This window comes from Mesoplodon bidens (genome assembly GCF_964165515.1).
Source record: "Mesoplodon bidens genome assembly, chromosome: 3".
In the NCBI taxonomy this organism is placed as follows: Eukaryota; Metazoa; Chordata; class Mammalia; order Artiodactyla; family Ziphiidae; genus Mesoplodon; species Mesoplodon bidens.
In genome coordinates this window covers 133,763,516-133,782,071 of record NC_138178.1, presented here as the reverse complement: position 1 = coordinate 133,782,071, position 18,556 = coordinate 133,763,516, and the positions used below count along the sequence as shown (strand labels likewise).

General features: G+C 39.5%; 1 protein-coding gene across 1 annotated transcript in view; it reads right to left on the bottom strand.

Annotated features, from left to right (window-relative positions):
* PELI2 (pellino E3 ubiquitin protein ligase family member 2) overlaps window positions 1–18,556 on the bottom strand; it is a 201,569-nt gene that overhangs the window by 17,682 nt on the left and 165,331 nt on the right. The window contains exon 3 of the mRNA XM_081227684.1: window positions 5,701–5,802. Coding sequence (XP_081083810.1) covers window positions 5,701–5,802 — 102 coding nt within the window. The remainder of the gene's footprint in view (window positions 1–5,700; window positions 5,803–18,556) is intronic.

Sequence of the window (18,556 nt, the reverse complement as noted above, 5' to 3'; positions counted from 1 at the left end):
TTTTCTTGGTTCATTCTGATGTTCTGCTTTTAAATGCTCAATTAACCTACAAATCGGGGCTTCCCTGGTTGCGCAGTGGTTGAGAGTCCGCCTGCCGATGCAGGGGACGCGGGTTCGTGCCCCGGTCTGGGAAGATCCCACATGCCACGGCCCGTGAGCCATGGCCGCTGAGCCTGCGGGTCCGGAGCCTGTGCTCTGCAACGGGAGAGGCCACAACAGTGAGAGGCCCGCATACAGCAAAAAACAAACAAACAAACCAAAAAACCCAAAAAACAAAAACCTACAAATCGTTTTAATGGGTAATGGCTAAAATGAACAGCCCTTAACACCAAGGTCCATACTTGAGAAATATGAATGCTGCAGTGCTTTTGCTCAGTGATTTTTGTCAGTGGTAGGTTTTAGACATGTAAACTTGTTAAAAGGAGGAAAAAATTAAAACAAGCTTGATTTTTCAGGGCCTTCTAAGAGTTGCTTAATTCTATGCTGCTTAGAGTGATCTGACATTAATCCTCCAATATGTCCAGTTAGTCTGCAAAAGGAATCAGATTATTTTAGTAAAAATAACAAATGGGTTGTGTTTTCTTCATACGTCTATAAATTCCTGTTGAATTATCATGCCTTATTTAAAGAGACTGAGTAGGTACTATGTAGAGAATGGAGAACTCAGGAGACCTAAACCTTTAGTTCTGCCACTAATGCCATCTTTGCCCTTAGGTTAAGTTACACTTTTCTTTCAAAGACACAGATTTCTCAGTTGTAAAATTAAGAGGTTAGTATAGTAAAAACTGGTATTTCTCAGTGTGGTCCATGAAACTCTGAGGGTCCTTGAAGCCTTTTTAAGGGGCCAGGTCCATGAAGCCATGGTTTCATAATATGAACCATAATATTATGGTTTCATAATAAATATGAAGATGCTGACATTTGCTCTGATGATGATAAAACAATGATGTGCTTTAGCGGGAATCAAAGCAGTGGCACCAAACTATACTGGTGGTCACCGTGTTCCTCACTGCCATGCATTTGCAGTTAAAAAAAATGCTGATTTCATGGGGGTAAGGGTGGGGGAGGGATATGTATGCTTTGATGAAGCAGTAAAAAATTATTAATTTTATTAAATCATGAGTCTTTTAATATTCTGTGTGATGAAATGGGAGGGATGCGTAAAGCATTTAGAAGTTCAAATCAGTGTGGAGCTTCCTCAAAAAAAAAAAAATTAAAAATAAAACTACCATGTGACCCAGCAAACCTACTTCAGGGTATTTATCCAAAAGAACTGAAGTCAAGATCTCGAAGCAGTGTCTGCTGCCCATGTTCACTGCAGCATTATTCACAATAGCCAAGATATGGAAGCAACCGAGGTGTCTATTAACGGGTGAGTGGAGAAAGAGAAAGCGGCATATACATACAATGGAATACTATTCAGCCTTAAAAAAAAGGAAATCCTGTAACATGCAATAATATGGATGAATTTAGAGGACATTATGCTAGGTGAAATAAGCCAGTCACAGAAGGACAAATCCAACTACATGAGGTATCTAAAATAGTCAAACTCACAGAAACAGAGTGTAGAATGGTGGTTGCCAGGGGCTGCAGGGAGAGGGAAATGGGAGATGTTGTTCAATAGGTACAAAGTTTCAGTTACACAAGATATTCGGGTAAGTTCTAGAGATGTGTTGTACAACAGTTAAAACAGTTAAATACTGTATCATGCACTTAAAAAATTGTCAGGAGGATAGATCTCATGTTAAGTGTTCTTACCACAATAAGTGGGGAAAAAAAAAGAACTAACAGGAAGCTGAAAAAATCCAGCTAAATCTTTAATTCATTCTGCATTAGGTGAGAAGGAAGAGAGTGAACAATTTGAGTAGAATGTGACCGTACAGTAGTGAAGAACACACCATTTCTGTCACAACATGTCACTGAAGAATAGTAATGAAACAAACATGTGCAACCACAGTAACTTCTTGATTTTAAGTGGTAAAAAAATGTCCTACCAACAACTGTAAAATTTTCTGGACTTATGTTTTTAGTACTGAGAATCTTCTACGTATGTAACACATTGGTAAAAAATCTTATATATTCAAGATGTGTAACTTTGGAAAGTATTAAAGAAAGAAATTATTACAGAGTTCCATAAAAATATCAACAACGAAGCATATGCAGATGTTTATTTAGGGAGAGCTTTTTCTTTGGGAGAATGAGAAGGAAAAAACATTTAGATTGTTATAAAATGGAATGGCATGAAAAGTAAAACCACTGTTAATAATGTGTCTACGGCTTCCCTGGTGATGCAGTGGTCGAGAGTCCGCCTGCCGATGCAGAGGACACGGGTTCGTGCCCCGGTCTGGGAAGATCCCACATGCCGTGGAGCGGCTAGGCCCGTGAGTCATGGCCGCTGAGCCTGCACGTCCGGAGCCTGTGCTCCGCAGCGGGAGAGGCCACAACAGTGAGAGGCCCGCATACCGCAAAAAAAAAAATAATAATAATAATGTGTCTAAATACCACACGTTACTTTTGATGTACTGGCACTTAAGTAACTATGCCTGTATCTCTGACTGCGACTCACCTTACCCATCTATGTATCCATCTATGTATCTATATAGGATTGTTCAGCTTTTTTAAATAGCTAACACATTCACAAGGTTCAAAGATAAAAAAGCATGGAACACCTCCCTGGATACCACCCTGCCCAGTTCTCTTGCCCACAAAAACCACTGCTCTATTAGTAATGTCTTGTTTATCCTTTTGGAGACTTTCCAAGCATATAAGCATATTTAAATCATTTAACTGTACTAATTTGCTATCTAATAATTAATATGTTATTTAATACGTTTAATAACATTAATTTATTAACATTAAGTAGCCTTAATTGAATATAATACTATCAAAGCCTCAATATATTTAATCATATTAATTTTAATTCATTAAATATGTTTGGAGCTCTTTTTGTGACTGTATGAGGCTGTGTGAGCTTTTCCTAGTTCTGCTGTACAGCCTTGGAGGCCTCCACTGCATGGCTGTGCCTGAGTTTACTTAACTGGTCCTCTACTAAAGGACATTTAGGTTGTTTGCAAGCTTATACTATTAAACCACGCTGCAAGCAATAAGTTGGTAAAAATGTCATTTTGAATGTATGCAGGGGTATCTCTGGGGTAAATCTCTAGAAAGAGGAGAGCTTTAGAAAGAAAAGCTGAGTCAGAGTGCAAGCACTGTGTATTTTTCATAGGTATTTCCAAGTCACTGCCCCATAGAGGTCAGACTAATTTATAGGATGTAGGAGAGCATCTGCTTCCCCACACCTCTGACAAAACCTTTTGGATTTCTGCCAATCTGGTAAGTGAAAAATGGTACCTCTGTGTGATCTGAATTCACATTTCTGTTTTTATAAGCGAGGCTGAGCAGGTTTTCTTATTTTTCAGAACTATTTATCCCCCACCCCCACTTTTTCTGCCCCCACCACATGGCTGGAGGGATCTTATTTCACCGACCAGGGATTGAACGTGGGCCCCAGCAGTGAAAGCGCCAAGTCCTAACCACTGGATCGCCAGGGAGTTCCCTATTTCCCCTTTTTGATGTATCTATGATACTTTTTTGACATTTGTTTCAACATCTTTTATTTAATAATTTAACTCTCCATATAGAAATGCAAAGCCTCCTTGGTTGAATCTGTGTTTGCTTTTTCCCTGTATTAGCCTTAATTTTAATTTCCTGTTGTTTTAAAGTACCAAATCTTGAACAGACTAACAGACATAGAAAACAAACTTGCGGTTACCAAAGGGGAAAGCAGGGAGAGGGATAAAATAGGAGTTTGGGATTAACATATACACACTACTATATATAAAACAGATAACCAACAAAGACCTACTGTATAGCACAGGGAACTATACTCAATACCTTGTAATAACTTACAATGGAAAAGAATCTGAAAAAAATATATTTCTGTGTGTATATACATGTATAACTGAATCACTTTGCTGTATACCTGAACCTAACACAACTTTGTAAATCAACTATACTTCAATTAAAAAAAAAGTACCAAATCTTGGATATATTATTAATTCCCTTCTTTTTAAACTAATTGATAATTTTTTCCTTTATTATTTCCTTCCTTCTGCTTTCTTTTGATGTGTTTCTGGACTTTCAGTTATATACCACTAAAACTATTCTTGAGCCTGTCCTTTCTTTTTTTAAAATCTTTATTGGAGTATAGTTTATTTCTATAGGACATTCCATCTGAAAGCAGCAGAATACACTTTCTTCTCAAGTGCACATGGACATTCTCCAGAATAGATCACATCTTGGGTCACAAATCAAGCCTCAGTAAATTTAAGAAAATTGAAATCATATCAGGCATCTTTTCTAATCACAACACTATGAGATTAGAAATCAATTACAGGAAAAAAAACTGTAAAAAACACTAACACATGGAGGCTAAACAACATGTTACTAAACAGTCAATGGATAAATGAAGAAATCAAAGAGGAAATCAAAAAAATACCTAAAGACAAATGACAATGAAAACACAACAATCTAAAACCTATGGGATGCAGCAAAAGCAGTTCTAAGAGGGAAGTTTACAGCAATACTATCTTACCTCAGGAAACAAGAAAAATCTCAAATAAACAACCTGACCTTACACCTAAAGCAACTAGAGAAAGAAGAACAAACAAAACCTAAAGTTAGTAGAAGGAAAGGAATCATAAAGATAAGAGCAGAAATAAATGAAATAGAAACAAAGAAAACAATAGCAAAGATCAATGAAACTAAAAGGTGGTTCTTTGAGAAGATAAACAAAATTGATAAGCCTTTAGCCAGACTCATCAAGAAAAAAAGGGAGAGGGCTCAAATCAGTAAAATTAGAAATGAAAAAGAAGTTAGAATGGACACCACAGAAATACAGAGGATCATAAAAGACTACTACAAGCAACTCTATGCCAATAAAATGGACAACCTGGAAGAAATGGACAAATTGCTAGAAAGGTACAACCTTCCAAGACTGATCCAGGAAGAAACAGAAAATATGAACAGACTAATCACAAGTACTGAAATTGAAACTGATTAAAAAAACTCCCAACAAAAGTCCAGGACCAGATGGCTTCATAGGGGAACTCTATCAAACGTTTAGAGAAGAGTTAACACCTATCCTTCTCAAACTGTTCTCTACTTTCTTACTGTCATTTTTTAAAAGGAACTTTTTCTGATCAATGTTTAGTTCCTTGAGTTTCTTCCTTCCTTCCAAATAATAAAAGCACTTAAAAGTTTTTACATTTTCTTCCGAGTACAACATCAGTCACATCTCATGAGTTATGCTATTAAATGTTTCCACAGTTATTTTTTAAAAGGCCTATAATTGTAGTTTTGATGTCCTCTTTGGTTCAAGTGTTATTTAGGAAGTATTTTGAACATGTTAACTTTAAAAAGTAGCTGGCTCTAAAAATGTTTGTTTTTGTTTTTAGAGTCTCTTTTTTATTGCACTGAGATCTGAGAATGTAGTCTTTATAATTTCTTTCTGCATTTTTAGAATTAAGTGTTTTCTTAGTCTTTTGAAAACCAAATAGGAACAATTTAAATATTATCCTCACCTTTTTCCCCTTGGACATCACCAAACACTACTGTGCTAGAAGTTGTGACTACATATCAAAATAGAGAATCGAAGGAAAAATGTGCTCAAAATTTCCATGGAAAAAAGAAAGATGTTACCTGAAACATATCCGTATCTTTATCATGTGTGTACTCGACGACCACAGTCTGATTCCTTGACAGAGTGTACGATATGCTGTGTTGACCTTTGCAGCTGATAGCCTAATAATGAAATAAAAAATATAAAAATATGTTAGAATTTCATTTCAACAACTTACCACAATTCTGTTTGTAGTTAAGAGACATCACTCTACCAGCAAAACCCCAACACAAGCCAGCATTTTCCTAATGGTCAGAGCCTGTCCCTGCTGTGCCCTGAATTACAGAGGAGCCAGCAGTCATAATACTGGGTTTACCAAATATTCATCCTTAATATGAACAATATTTTACTTACGCCAAATCAAAGTTAATTCACTAGTTTCCAAGACCTGATTTAATAATAGCCCTAGAAAAACATATACTTTCTCCATGTTACCTTAACTCAGTGACAGAATTTTCAGACTAATATGATTTAAAATTTCTTAATTTATTTCACACTGAAACAGATAAGTCAGGAACATTTTGTAATAGTATTTTTCCTACATGATGGAGATTATGAGAGTAAAAGAATCATTGAAAAAGTAAAATTCTATAAAAACTTCCATATAATAATGTACTATTTTAGCCAATGATAATCATACTTATACTCTGTTCTACATCCTATTTAAAACTTGTATAAGCACTTGCTTAACCCAGATATTTATTGAGTTAATAAATAAGGTAGCTAAGTTAGTTTTATTGCCTCTATTTTTAGACTAGACTAAAGCTAATAGTCTTTTTCAAAGAATCCAGAAACCAATAATACGATGATGTTCTTATTTCCTCCATAATGATATATTTCAACCCATTTTACGTTGTGGTCACATACTTTAAAGTTTCCAAATTAACTAAGAAGTTTATTTAAATTATATTCCAAATTATTTCAATTACCCTGTCCATTCAACTTTAACCTATCTTCATTTCCATTCTTTTACATTAAGTATAATAAATAAAACTTTAATAAGCCTATCTATTAAACATTTATTGAACAATCACACTGTATGAAGACCAAGAAAGACTAAGACAGCATTTGGAAGTAGCTGGACACACATATAGCACCTAAATGAAAATGTACTCTGAACATTTATATTTGACTAATATAATTGCTTAGAGTAATAAATAGTACAACATTCCAAATCAAGTTTGAAGTTAGCCTGGTTAATCGCATGGTTCTTCAATCATCTGCCCTCAGGAACTTCATGGTTGAAATGATGTTTTATTGTACATGCTTCATTAAGATAATGCAAGTATTAGAAATAATAATTATTTATACATTTAATATGATTAGGAAGCTTAAAAAATACTGCTTAGACCACTCAACTCCAGTAACAAATATAATCTTAAATTTTCATTGGTCTGAGTCACATAAATTCAGTGGTACTGATATAAGTGACATTTTTTGAAAGTCAAATTAATAAAGAATTATTTCCAGTTTAAGCTAAGTGGATGCTTGTTTATCTTTATAGTTAAGTGAAAAAACCCACTTAAAAATAATTTTATCAAACTCAAACTTACAAAACCGATAACCAGGGGGGTGATTATTTGTACAATAACTTATTTTACAGTTCCTTAAAAGGTATCTGTTGCACTTAAGACTTTTCCATTTACAAGTGCACCAACTCAAACACGACTTTCTTGGCACACACACTACACAAAATAAGAATGTCTGTAGTTTGCCAATTATCTGCAAAAGAAGGAGTTTACACGTGTCAGAACAGAACACCTTTTAAAAAGTTAGACATTTTTGTATGATGGTACCCTCTTAAGTACAGTGTTTCTCAAACTTCCACCAAGGTTGCCTTAACTGGAAGAGAGTTATGTGAGCCCCTGGAGATGTCTGGGAGAGCGATCTAGAAGTGAAACTTCTCACTCTTGAAACATCTTACCTTGAAATTAGTCTAAATTTTGTATTCTACTCCTTAACATGCCTGTAGTTTTAACATTTAAACATTTTCAATATTTACACAAGTTTGATGGGAAATCATCGCCCCAGGAAGATCTGCTGTGCTCACCCCACGACCTAGTGCAGCTTCCATGCCACTCTGGGAAGCCCCGGAAATATGCATTTTACAGGCCCTAAGTTGCCCAATTCTTCTAGAGTGTTTTATTCTAAAACTACTCTTGTGACCCAGACTATCATAAGCATGAATAAGACTATTTATACAGAGAGCAAGCCCAGTGCCATACCTGGGAACCACCCAGAGCCAAGGGAGCACAAAGATCTTGGCCAGCCCCTGCCCGGCCACCCTCAACAGAGAAGAAAGCGTGGGGACCCCGAGGCCTTGAACGCCGGATCCAGGTGACCTTGAATGTTGAGCCCATTTAAAGACAAATTACAATTTCAAACTTCCGCCAGTTTCTGAAATGTGGATCAGCAGAGTTAGGAAAGGTGAACCCTTTGAAGGATAAGAAAACACATTTTCTGAGACTTTTTGAATAGGAACATCTTAACTATGCGCTACATTTTAGAAACCTCTGGATTTGGGGAAGATGGAGAAGTGGGAACAGAGATCCTACAGGGAGAAACAAGTCCCAGAAGGTAGAGGGGGCTCTGAGCAGCAGGTGATGAACTCCCCTGTGGCAGGACGGCTAAGGAACTTCAGAATCGGTGTGACCCACCAAAGTCACTTCCAGTCCGGCAGTGGTCTCCCTCTGTGAGTGCTAAGCTGGGAGGGGAGGCCCTCCTGCAAAGAGGCCAACAGTCTGCACCCACAGTGGGGAGAAGCATGGAGATGAGCTGGCCCCAGAAGACTGGGATTTAAGCCAGGACTGGGGTTTGGAGCAAAAGGGGGCAGTCGAAATCCAGGCCCCCTCCGGGCTCCTCAGAAATAAATGGAGAGGCACCCACTTCCCTTTGATGCCATGAATTAGGGCTCACGTGATCTTGTTTGTGCATTAAAGTCTACAGTGGGGCTAGATTTGGGGGATTTGGAGGAAGGTAAGAGGAGAGTTTAAGCTTGACCTCAATTTTTGCTTTCCATCTGGCAAGTATATGAGGCATTAAGCTTCTTTTGGGTTAGAAGTATCAATTTTTCAGCAATAATTTTAATGTTTAAAATATGGCTCTCAGAAATACAGCTTCTAGTAAATTACAGATTCACTGACTTGAGTCGATCATTTCAGGTTATTTTGGAAATATACATCTCCCCAAGGCACCAAGTTGCTTTGAAATCTATTTCTGAAATATCAGAAAGGATAGTAGGTAAGGCCTTCTCTTGGCACTCACTAGAGTTCAGTACCAACACAACTACTGTAACATAGTGTGATTTCACTACAACTAGTTCAAATATGGGGACCGAGCGCTTTAAAATGGTAAGGAGAGCTAGCCCAACCAACTTGCCTAGCAGACAATACTGATTGGCCATATTTGCTTTCCTACTGTGATGAGAAGCCAGGGTTGCTGACTCCCTCTTACGTCGCTACCAGTGCTCAAAGGCAGGTCTGGTCTTCGGTGGTCTCCACCCCCGGCAGTGAGGGCGTGGCAGGAATTCAAGGAAAGTCAGATGAGTGAATGGACTGTGACGGATTCAAGATGAGACTTGGAGCTTCTTTCCTCGGGTCTTCTCAACCTCTCCCTTACCTTTCACCAGCAACGGTACCAACACTGACACCCTCAGCTCAGATTTATTACGTGTGAATTTTATGGGGTTAAAAATATCACGATTGGACAATTACAAATTAGACACAGTTACAGATCCAGAGAAGGAAAGATTCCAACTTCATCCGGTTTAGGAAGTTCAGCACTGCCCCACCGGTGCCCAAACCAAGGCCCTTTCTGAGCCAGGACACTGTCTTCCCAGTTGAAGATGCTTTCTTAGGGTTACTCTACTTGTGCCACAGGCACGGCTCAGCTGAGCCATTCTCTGTCATTCAGGGGAACAGCTAGAACTGGTTGTCCTTGTTCAACTTCAACTAACTGACAGAGTCCTCCAAGCCTCCAGACTTTAAAACAAACATGGTTCACAAGGTCTGCAGAATTTTCTTCCTCTTATAAACCCCTACGTACATACATAAGGCACTTAAAAAGATATATAATACGTAATGATACCAGAAAGGCAATCCTGCAAGATGCATAATGAGATAGGTACACGTATTCATGGAAGTCAAAGAGCTTTCAATCAATTTTTAAAAATATAAGTAAAATACTCTAATCTTTTATTAAGAAGCTGTGGGGTTAGTGTTCAATCACAAAGTAAAAAAGGGAGAAAGCCCGATGAGAAACTAACTGGCTTCTAGAAAATACTAACTTACTACAGTTATGAGTTAGCTCATTTAATTCAAGCTCCATAAGGATGCTAAGCGAGCCTTTATCAACTGTGTAGGGAGAGAAAATGGAATTCATCACCCAGGCAGACATCGTTGGTTGCCTACCTAATGCCCTTCACCCTGCTAGCTGGGCTGGCTGCCCATGACAAAGCCTGAAAATGAAAAGAGCAGCTCTCCCAGCCTCCTCTGAAGCGAGCATGTGGAAAGGTGACCCAATCCTGACCAGTGGGACTTAGGAGAAATCTGGTGTGGAGCTCCTGGAATGGGAGACATCAAGAAAGATCCGGGCTTCCCTGGTGGCGGAGTGGTTGAGAGTCCGCCTGCCAATGCAGGGGACACAGGTTCGTGCCCCGGTCTGGGAAGATCCCACATGCCGCGGAGCGGCTGGGCCCGTGAGCCATGGCCGCTGAGCCTGCGCATCTGGAGCCTGTGCTCCGCAACGGGAGAGGCCACAACAGTGAGAGGCCCGTGTACTGCAAAAAAAAAAAAAAAAAGAAAGAAAGATCCTTTCCTTTCTCTGTTAATAGAAGAAATGAATGATGATTAAGGGATATCTGGAGCTGAGGTGGCCATCAGGCAACAGGAAAGGAAGGTCAAAAGACTCTCAGAGAAGCAAACTGGGCCCCAACATCTTTGAGTTGAACCAAATCAGAAACTATCTGCCCCTGACTACTTCTGTGAGAAAAATGAGGGGTTTTAGGGTGCTTTTGGTTGGGTATTTTGCTACTTGCAGTGTAAAGCATCATTACATTGTTCAGTCCAAACTTTTTCTCCTCCTGGGTTTCCTCTTTCAGTCAATAGTGTAACCATATTCCAATCACTCATACTTAAAGCCTCCGTGTCCTCTCTCAGCCCTCTCTTGCCACTGTTGTCCAGATACAGTTAATTATTACCGTCATACTTAAAATCTAATCGTGAGTCAAAGCCAAGCTCACTGATTTTACTGCATTAAGGCACAAATCAAATACAAAGTAGAATAAACAATGTGCAACATTTCACTTTTGCTTCTCAAATACAAAGTAGTTGTTGGGCAACCAGTAATTACAAAACTGATTTATTCCCCAAAGGAGTTTTACAACCAGCTCCTTTACAGCCCATAACTTTCTACTTTGGAGATTATTAGGTGTAATCTAATTCATCTTCCCTTGACCCTGGGCTGCCCTTAGTAACTTGCTTGACCAACAGAATGCAGCAGAAGTGACAGACGGGACTTGGGGGCTTGCAGCTTCCCCTTGCTGCCCTCAAACACTTGCTCTTGGAGTTCTGAGTCACCATATAAGACACCTAACTACTTGGAAGCCACCACACTACAAGAAGCCCAAGCTACGAGGAGGGCCTTGGAGACTGAAATGCCATGTGGGGAGAGGGATGCCACAGAGAAGCAAGACCCAGACATGTGAGTGAAGGAGCCACCATGGAAATGGACCCTCCAGTGCCAGTTGCCCCAGCATGTGCCACATGGATCAGAGACACTGCCGTGGGAGCTCTTCCCAAATTCCTGACCCACAAAATTATCAACAAAATCAAATGGTTTTTGCTAAGCCACGAAGTGTTGTAGTAGTTAGCTACACAACTAAAGGCAACTGGACCAATCAGTTTTCAATGCCTATTGGTGCCAGAGCATCTTTTCTGTCTTATGTGACTTATCATGTAAGTCATCACAGTGATTTGTGTGTTCACCTTACCTATGCCCCAGGGCATGGTACAGGTATAGGTAGCATGGTGCCTTTACAGAGAGCAGGGGTTGTGTTTCTGATGGCACTTTCATGAGGTCCTGAATGCATATTAAGAGGCTGTCTGGGGCTTCCCTGGTGGCGCAGTGGTTGAGAGTCCGCCTGCCGATGCAGGGGACACGGGTTTGTGCCCCGGTCTGGGAAGATCCCACATGCCTCAGAGCGGCTAGGCCCATGAGCCATGGTCGCTGAGCCTGCGTGTCCAGAGCCTGTGCTCCGCAACGGGAGAGGCCACAACAGTGAGAGGCCCGCGTACCGCAAAAAAAAAAAAAAAAAAAAAAAAGAGGCTGTCTGTGGTTAGAACAAATATATATTTTTACTACGATAATCTTCAGTTGTCGGATGACTAAGAAGAAAATTTTGTATTAGTATTTAAAATTAATATTCATAGATCAACATATAAAAGGCATCTGTAAAGCATTCAAAGCCTTTCAGAGAAGACAAAGCATGTCACATGGACAATTTTTAGTCCTTACGCATCTGGAGCAGGAATAGAAGAGACACTAGGAAGACAGGAGAAGAAAACAACCAGATGTGTTGGAAGCTATGAGGTAAAACTTTGACAAACCACACACAGCATGTACATTAATGGGGCATGCCTTACTAAACAAGAGCCAGCCTCATTTAAGGGGATGTAATATGTGTGTGTGTGTGAATCTGAGTTGAAATGAAATGAAATTCCTTTTCTCCAAATCCACACCATATTTTCTATTACTATATCTTAGGACCAAAGTACTCAAGAGTTTGACAATCGCCCTTGTCTAGATGCCCAGGATGCTGACTGTTACAGAACCATAGTTACTGTTCCTGTGCCACACAGCATTGGACTAAATCTAATGAATGTGTTTTTGAAAACAGCAGCACCCTCTGTAGTTTCTCTCCTTGGGAGTAGATGGAATTAATGTTCTTTTTGCCTCTCAAAAGAGAGTGCCAGACACCTGGTGTGGCTTACATGTTCAAGGAAACTTTTCCAGATAAATCTCAAGTTTTCACAGAGCTGCTCTGAAGAGTTTTGCATCATGTGTCTGAATATGGTGGCATCCTCTGAGGCTGCTCACCGCACCCCATCTTTCAGGTTCCAAGGAAACATCTCAGGAAGAAGTCAGAGATGCTCTCACAGCCCATCAGATAGGGACAATCCGAGGAAAAGTCCTGTACAGTCTACTCATGGAGCCAGAGACCCCTTTGTCTTTTGGGTTCCACCAAGAAACATAGTATGAGCTTGTGTTCTCAATAGCCTTCTAAACGATGTCCGTAACTTGGCACTCTTTAATAAGGCACAGTAGATTAAGTACAGGCTCCCCAGCCAATTATTCTGCATGTTTTAGGCAAGTTTATTTTCAGCCACTTTAACTGTTCATTCTAATTTGTAAGTTAATATTTCAGCCCATCATACAACTTAAATAAATAACTATGCAAAACTATTACCACAGAAAGGACCTGATAAAATGGAAAACGACTACATTGATCTCTGGCAGCCATTCTGGTTATAAATACAAGCCTTCTATGACAGGGTGGATTGCTATAGGGACAACATTGTTAATTAGTATGGAAAAACTTAATAACGGAATCTGTTTTGGGATAGGACTGAAAAGGGCCAAGGAACGGAAGCTTCTTCGTTCAAAAACACCTTCTGGTATTTGTTTAGAGCAGAAATGTGCACACTTATGAGCAGATAAATGGGTTTGCTGTGAATTCTGTAGCATATTGGAAATACCTGATGAATAATTTTACTACCCAGAGCCCCGTGTCCACTGTGATGCTGGGGCAGTGTGGGTGGGGCTGGGAACTAGAGGGTATCAGCACATACGGGTGCTTGGCAGCTGCCCTGTGAGGTCTCTGGCGTTGCTTCGCCTTGCTGCAATATCCACTGACGATCCAGCACATGTCTGGACACGGGGCAAAAGGGAATATTCATGACTGATGGTTTATCAATACGACTACCCAGTTTATCCTGCTGAGCTTCAAGTTTACAGGTACTTTAGCAAAGGAGAATAAGACCATGTGTGGACATCGCAGAGATCAATGGCCAGTGGATTCTGATGTTGAGAAAAACCACACACTGGACCCCGGGTTTGGATCCTAGTTCAGTCACTCACCCACTGTAACCATTTCACCGGAGTCTTTGGTTATCACCTTTATAATTTATCAACAGAAGGACTCAATGTCAGTAGCACTGATTTCACTGTATGCAAAGCAGAGGGAACAATGCATAACACGGCATCGTCTCTCCTCAAATATAAACCTGCACTTAAAGCACTGCTTCCTGACCCAAGGGGTTACCATCACTTCCCTGTGGTCCATAACACAGGCTTTAGAGATTACTATTCTGTTTAGCTTTAAATATATGTTAGATATTGAGTGTATTAATTAAAGATAATCCTGGTATGAAAAACATGTTTTTCCAGAACTAATGACTTTTATGTCAGGCTGACAAATATAATTAGGCAATAAATCCTCAACCAGTCTGGTTCAAATTGCTACAAGGAAGATGAGATCTCTGCCATCCTTGTCAATTTATGTATAAAATACATATGAGTGCTATTTCTAAAGAGAGGAGGTGGCTAAAGGAATTCATAATTTATTTTGCATAAACCTACTCTTTAAAATACTCTCTCTTTTCAAGGAACCATATTTCAAATGGGTGCCTGAACCATTAGAAAAATGGTTAGAAAAATGCCAACTTGGATTTCATCAAAATCGATGGTGTTTCATACAATAAATAAATCAAAGTGATAAGCCTATTTGTTAGAAGCAATGGCTTTGAACTTAGCAGTGGGCCACTCCCATGCCTGTCTGGGATCGGCTCACTGAGCTATTTGACAAACGCTGGCAGAGAACCTAGTGCATGCACAGTGCTGGGGCAGCCGCGGTCAATCAATATAGCAAACACAGATGCCAGAGAGGGTGAGAATGTTTGAGGAGAACGTGTTCCTAACTTGGAGTCACTCCTAATTACACTGAAGCTGGATTTGGTCGGTGGTAATAGTCACAAGAGATGACCTATATAGTTTGGAGAATAAGACACACCGAAGGCTTGTGGCTGGAGAGTTGGGCAGGAACACGTCCACGGGCCTTGCAGAAATCTGGCCCCAGGAATTCTTACCACTTTACACTGATGGAATGAAAAGCTCCTTGAGGGCAGAAACTCCTGTCTTTAAACCTGCCTTCGATTCAGGCAGTATATTGCATGGCTAACAGTACAGATCAGGCTGGATTCCCACTCTACTGCTGACCAGCTGCGGGACTCTGGGCAAGTTACTTCGATGCTCTGTGCCTCAGTTTTGTCATCTTACAAGTGCTGGTCCTGGGTCCAGGAAGGTCAGTGCTGTCTGAGGACAAAGATGCTTTAGCTACTTCTATATCCACCCAGTTTATCACAAAGTGCTGAACAAGTGACAGGTTCAGATCCAAGTCTGTATAGATTATGTCACTGTACTTTTTAAACCTATTATTAAGCTAACCTAATGTGCAATCTCCTCTTTCCATGATTTTGTCTCCTGTCTTTTGGAAAATAGGGACAATGTGCAGTTTTCCCACAGAGCAATGCTGTAACTAGGACACACATCTAGACACACGAACAGGTTACGTTACCAATCACATGTGTGCACTGGTCGCTATCAATGACGGTCTATTTCAAATGGTGACTCTGAAAGTGCGCCCTTCTCAAAGACATCTCCCCAGTGACTGCATGGCAGCTCCCCCAAAGCAGGAGAGGACAAGGAAGGGGTACAGCCCTGTTAGTGCAAGGTAGCGCTCTGGCAGTCCATCCATCTCAGTGCCCACACAGATGTCCAATGTCCAAAGTGGCGACTACCTTGGGGTCTAACCCTGTGGCAAGGACCACCGTGGTCACCTGGGGAAGGATGCGGGGTCACGCTCGTCTGGTAGGAGATAAAGAAACTGACTTCCAACAAATTCATTCATCAAAACAGCAATGCATTTGCTTCGGAACATTCTATGGTTCTAGATGTGAGCAAGAAGGGGCATAGGAAGAAAGGAAGAAGATGCAATGTATTTGTGAAATGCTAAGTATTACAGTGAAAATTAAAACAATGATGAGATTACCTCTTTGTTGTACACAAACAAGACTAGGGAAGAGAGAGAGATAGAAACCTAACCGTGGTCTCCTGTAACAGAAGTTGGTAAACTTTAAGAGGAGATGTTTAGTCAGTCAATGGACAATGCTTTAAGGGATGGGTGTGAATCTGTCTGCTGCAATATCTAACATTTACTTATCTGAATATTTAAGTATCTGCATACATATGATCTACTTGCCACAAGAGACAAAGCCAACTGAAAGAATGAACCCTAATAAACATGAATTATAAATGAAAATGAAGTATCTTACAAAATGACTAAGTTGAAAAAGTAAAATCAGTTCAGTAATTCCATTTATATACTTTTATAAATAATATACTTTATATAAATCATGCATTTACTGGGTAAAAAAAAGTATATTTTGTTTCTAAAGAGCACTGGAGAGAAAATACATAGGTATCTACCGTAAACTATGTGTTACAGCGAGCCAACAGTAAATGCAAGCCTTAATTTGTTGCCATGAGCAGGCAAACTTCCAGATACTATAAACTGAATATGACATAAATTGATTTTATACCAAGATATCCAAAGACCCGCCATATAATTATTTTAATATGTGGGCCAGTTTATCAGCTGTCAAAATGATCCCTTGAGTAGTGAAGAATAAAAAGACTAAAATTTACCCTGGTTCAAAATAAAACGAAATACAAAACCCTATTGATTACCTATAGTGAAAAAAGCAAAAGCTCTCATTTAAAAGACATTAAAAAGAAAAAAAAAACGGGAAGGGGAGAGGCTCAATTTTCCCCCTCATTTTACTTGGATTTTAATTTTTAAATTTTTATTTATTTTTTATTTTTTGCTGTACGCGGGCCTCTCACTGTTGTGGCCTCTCCCGTTGCGGAGCACAGGCTCCGGACGCACAGGCTCAGCGGCCATGGCTCACGGGCCCAGCCGCTCCGCGGCATGTGGGATCTTCCCGGACCAGGGCACGAACCCGCGTCCCCTGCATTGGCAGGCGGACTCTCCACCACTGCGCCACCAGGGAAGCCCAGGATTTTTATTTTTAAGGCTTGGCCTTGATTTAAAATTTGCCCGTCTGCTGCAGGATCTCATTTTCGTTATGGAGTAAAACCAGTTGGATAAGGCCACGTCGTAGTTATGTAGAGACATGGAGTTATTTACTCTCAAAAGACAACATTTATCTTGGCAGTTGGCATTTTCAAGATGTTAGGCCGGCTAGACTCATACAGGTTCCAATCCTAATAACTTTGAGTAAGACAATGGCTGAAGTAGAAGGAAACATATATGTACCTAACATGTGTGCCTGCCCCTGCTCCCCCAAGCATTCATACACGCTTTTGGAAGAAGTTTGGATATACATTTGAATGTTCCTCCTCAAGCCTCATTCAACTGAACTTCTTAAAAGGGCCCTTGTTATCTGTGTCCTTGGGTCGTATTTTGAAACTGTTTCTTAACCTGTAAAGTAAAACACTTGCCTTAAAGAGCTGTTGAAAAAACTCAGATGATATTTGTAAAGGACCCAGAGTCCAGTGCCCAACACATAATAATTACTATTACAGCCAGCTATTTTTATGACTAAAACATTCATAATCTCTATCAGATAATTTAATACTTAATTTTACAGAGGCCTCCAGATTCTTGATTGATTTGGAAGGCAGAGAATATTGTTAATTGGGTAATATGTGCACAGAGTAGCAAACATTACCAGTGAATAGTATGCTCCTTCCAATGCAGCCCTTGGTCACAGAGAGCGCCTCTAGTACTAGTTCCATGTATATCTTTTCAGGGAATATCAGTGTCTGTGCTAACAGAGCACAGGTGGCAGAAATGAGAGCACACTGTCCAGAGTTCTGTCCCCTGCTTCTCTCAATTAACAATACTACTTGTACAACGGTCTGCATCACCTGGCTATTTGTGCCTCCTCATTCTTTTTAATGTGTAGATATAGCCTGATTTTTCAATCTTTTAAACTTATTTAACAAAAAAATTAAGAAATAAATTTTCTATTTTACAAGCAATGTTGCAACAAATATCCATGTATTCAATTTGCCTACAGGGGAATATATCTATAGGGTAAATTCCTAGAGATACAATTGCTGGATCAAATGATATGTGCACTTTTAATATTGATAGTTATTGTCGAACTACTTTTCGTAGAAGTGATACCAGTTTAGATTCTCACCAGATGTATATGAGAGGGTGTTTCCCCTACCCTCACCAGCATAGAGAGTTATTAAGTGTTATGGTCTGTATTGTATGATATGTGAAAATGATATCACTGTGCTTTAAGCATTTCTGTTATCATTACTGAAGCTGAATGTGTTTTAAAATGCTTAAAAGTCATCTCTTTTCTTTACTGTGAACAGTTTATATCTTTGTCCATTACTCTTTTGGTCTTTTTCATACTGATTTGTAGGTACTCTTTATATATTACCCCCATTGTCTGTGATATGAGTTGCAAATTCCCACCACTCATTTGGCTTTTGACCTTATTTAATGTGTTTTTGCCATACAGATTATTTTTAGAAGTTTATATAGTGAAACATCAGTATTTTTTCTCATTTCCAGATTTTACCTCATAATTAGAAAGGTTTTCCTCAATCCCAAGTAAAGTGAACAATTTTCCATTCTTTAGTACATTTATGATTTTACTTTTTATGTTTAAAAATATTACTTGCACACTTATCTGAACAGTTGTGAGTGCGTATAAAGACAAGTTTCTATTTTCAGCATATAAAAGTCGTATTATAAGCATACAACGCAAGACTTTTTTT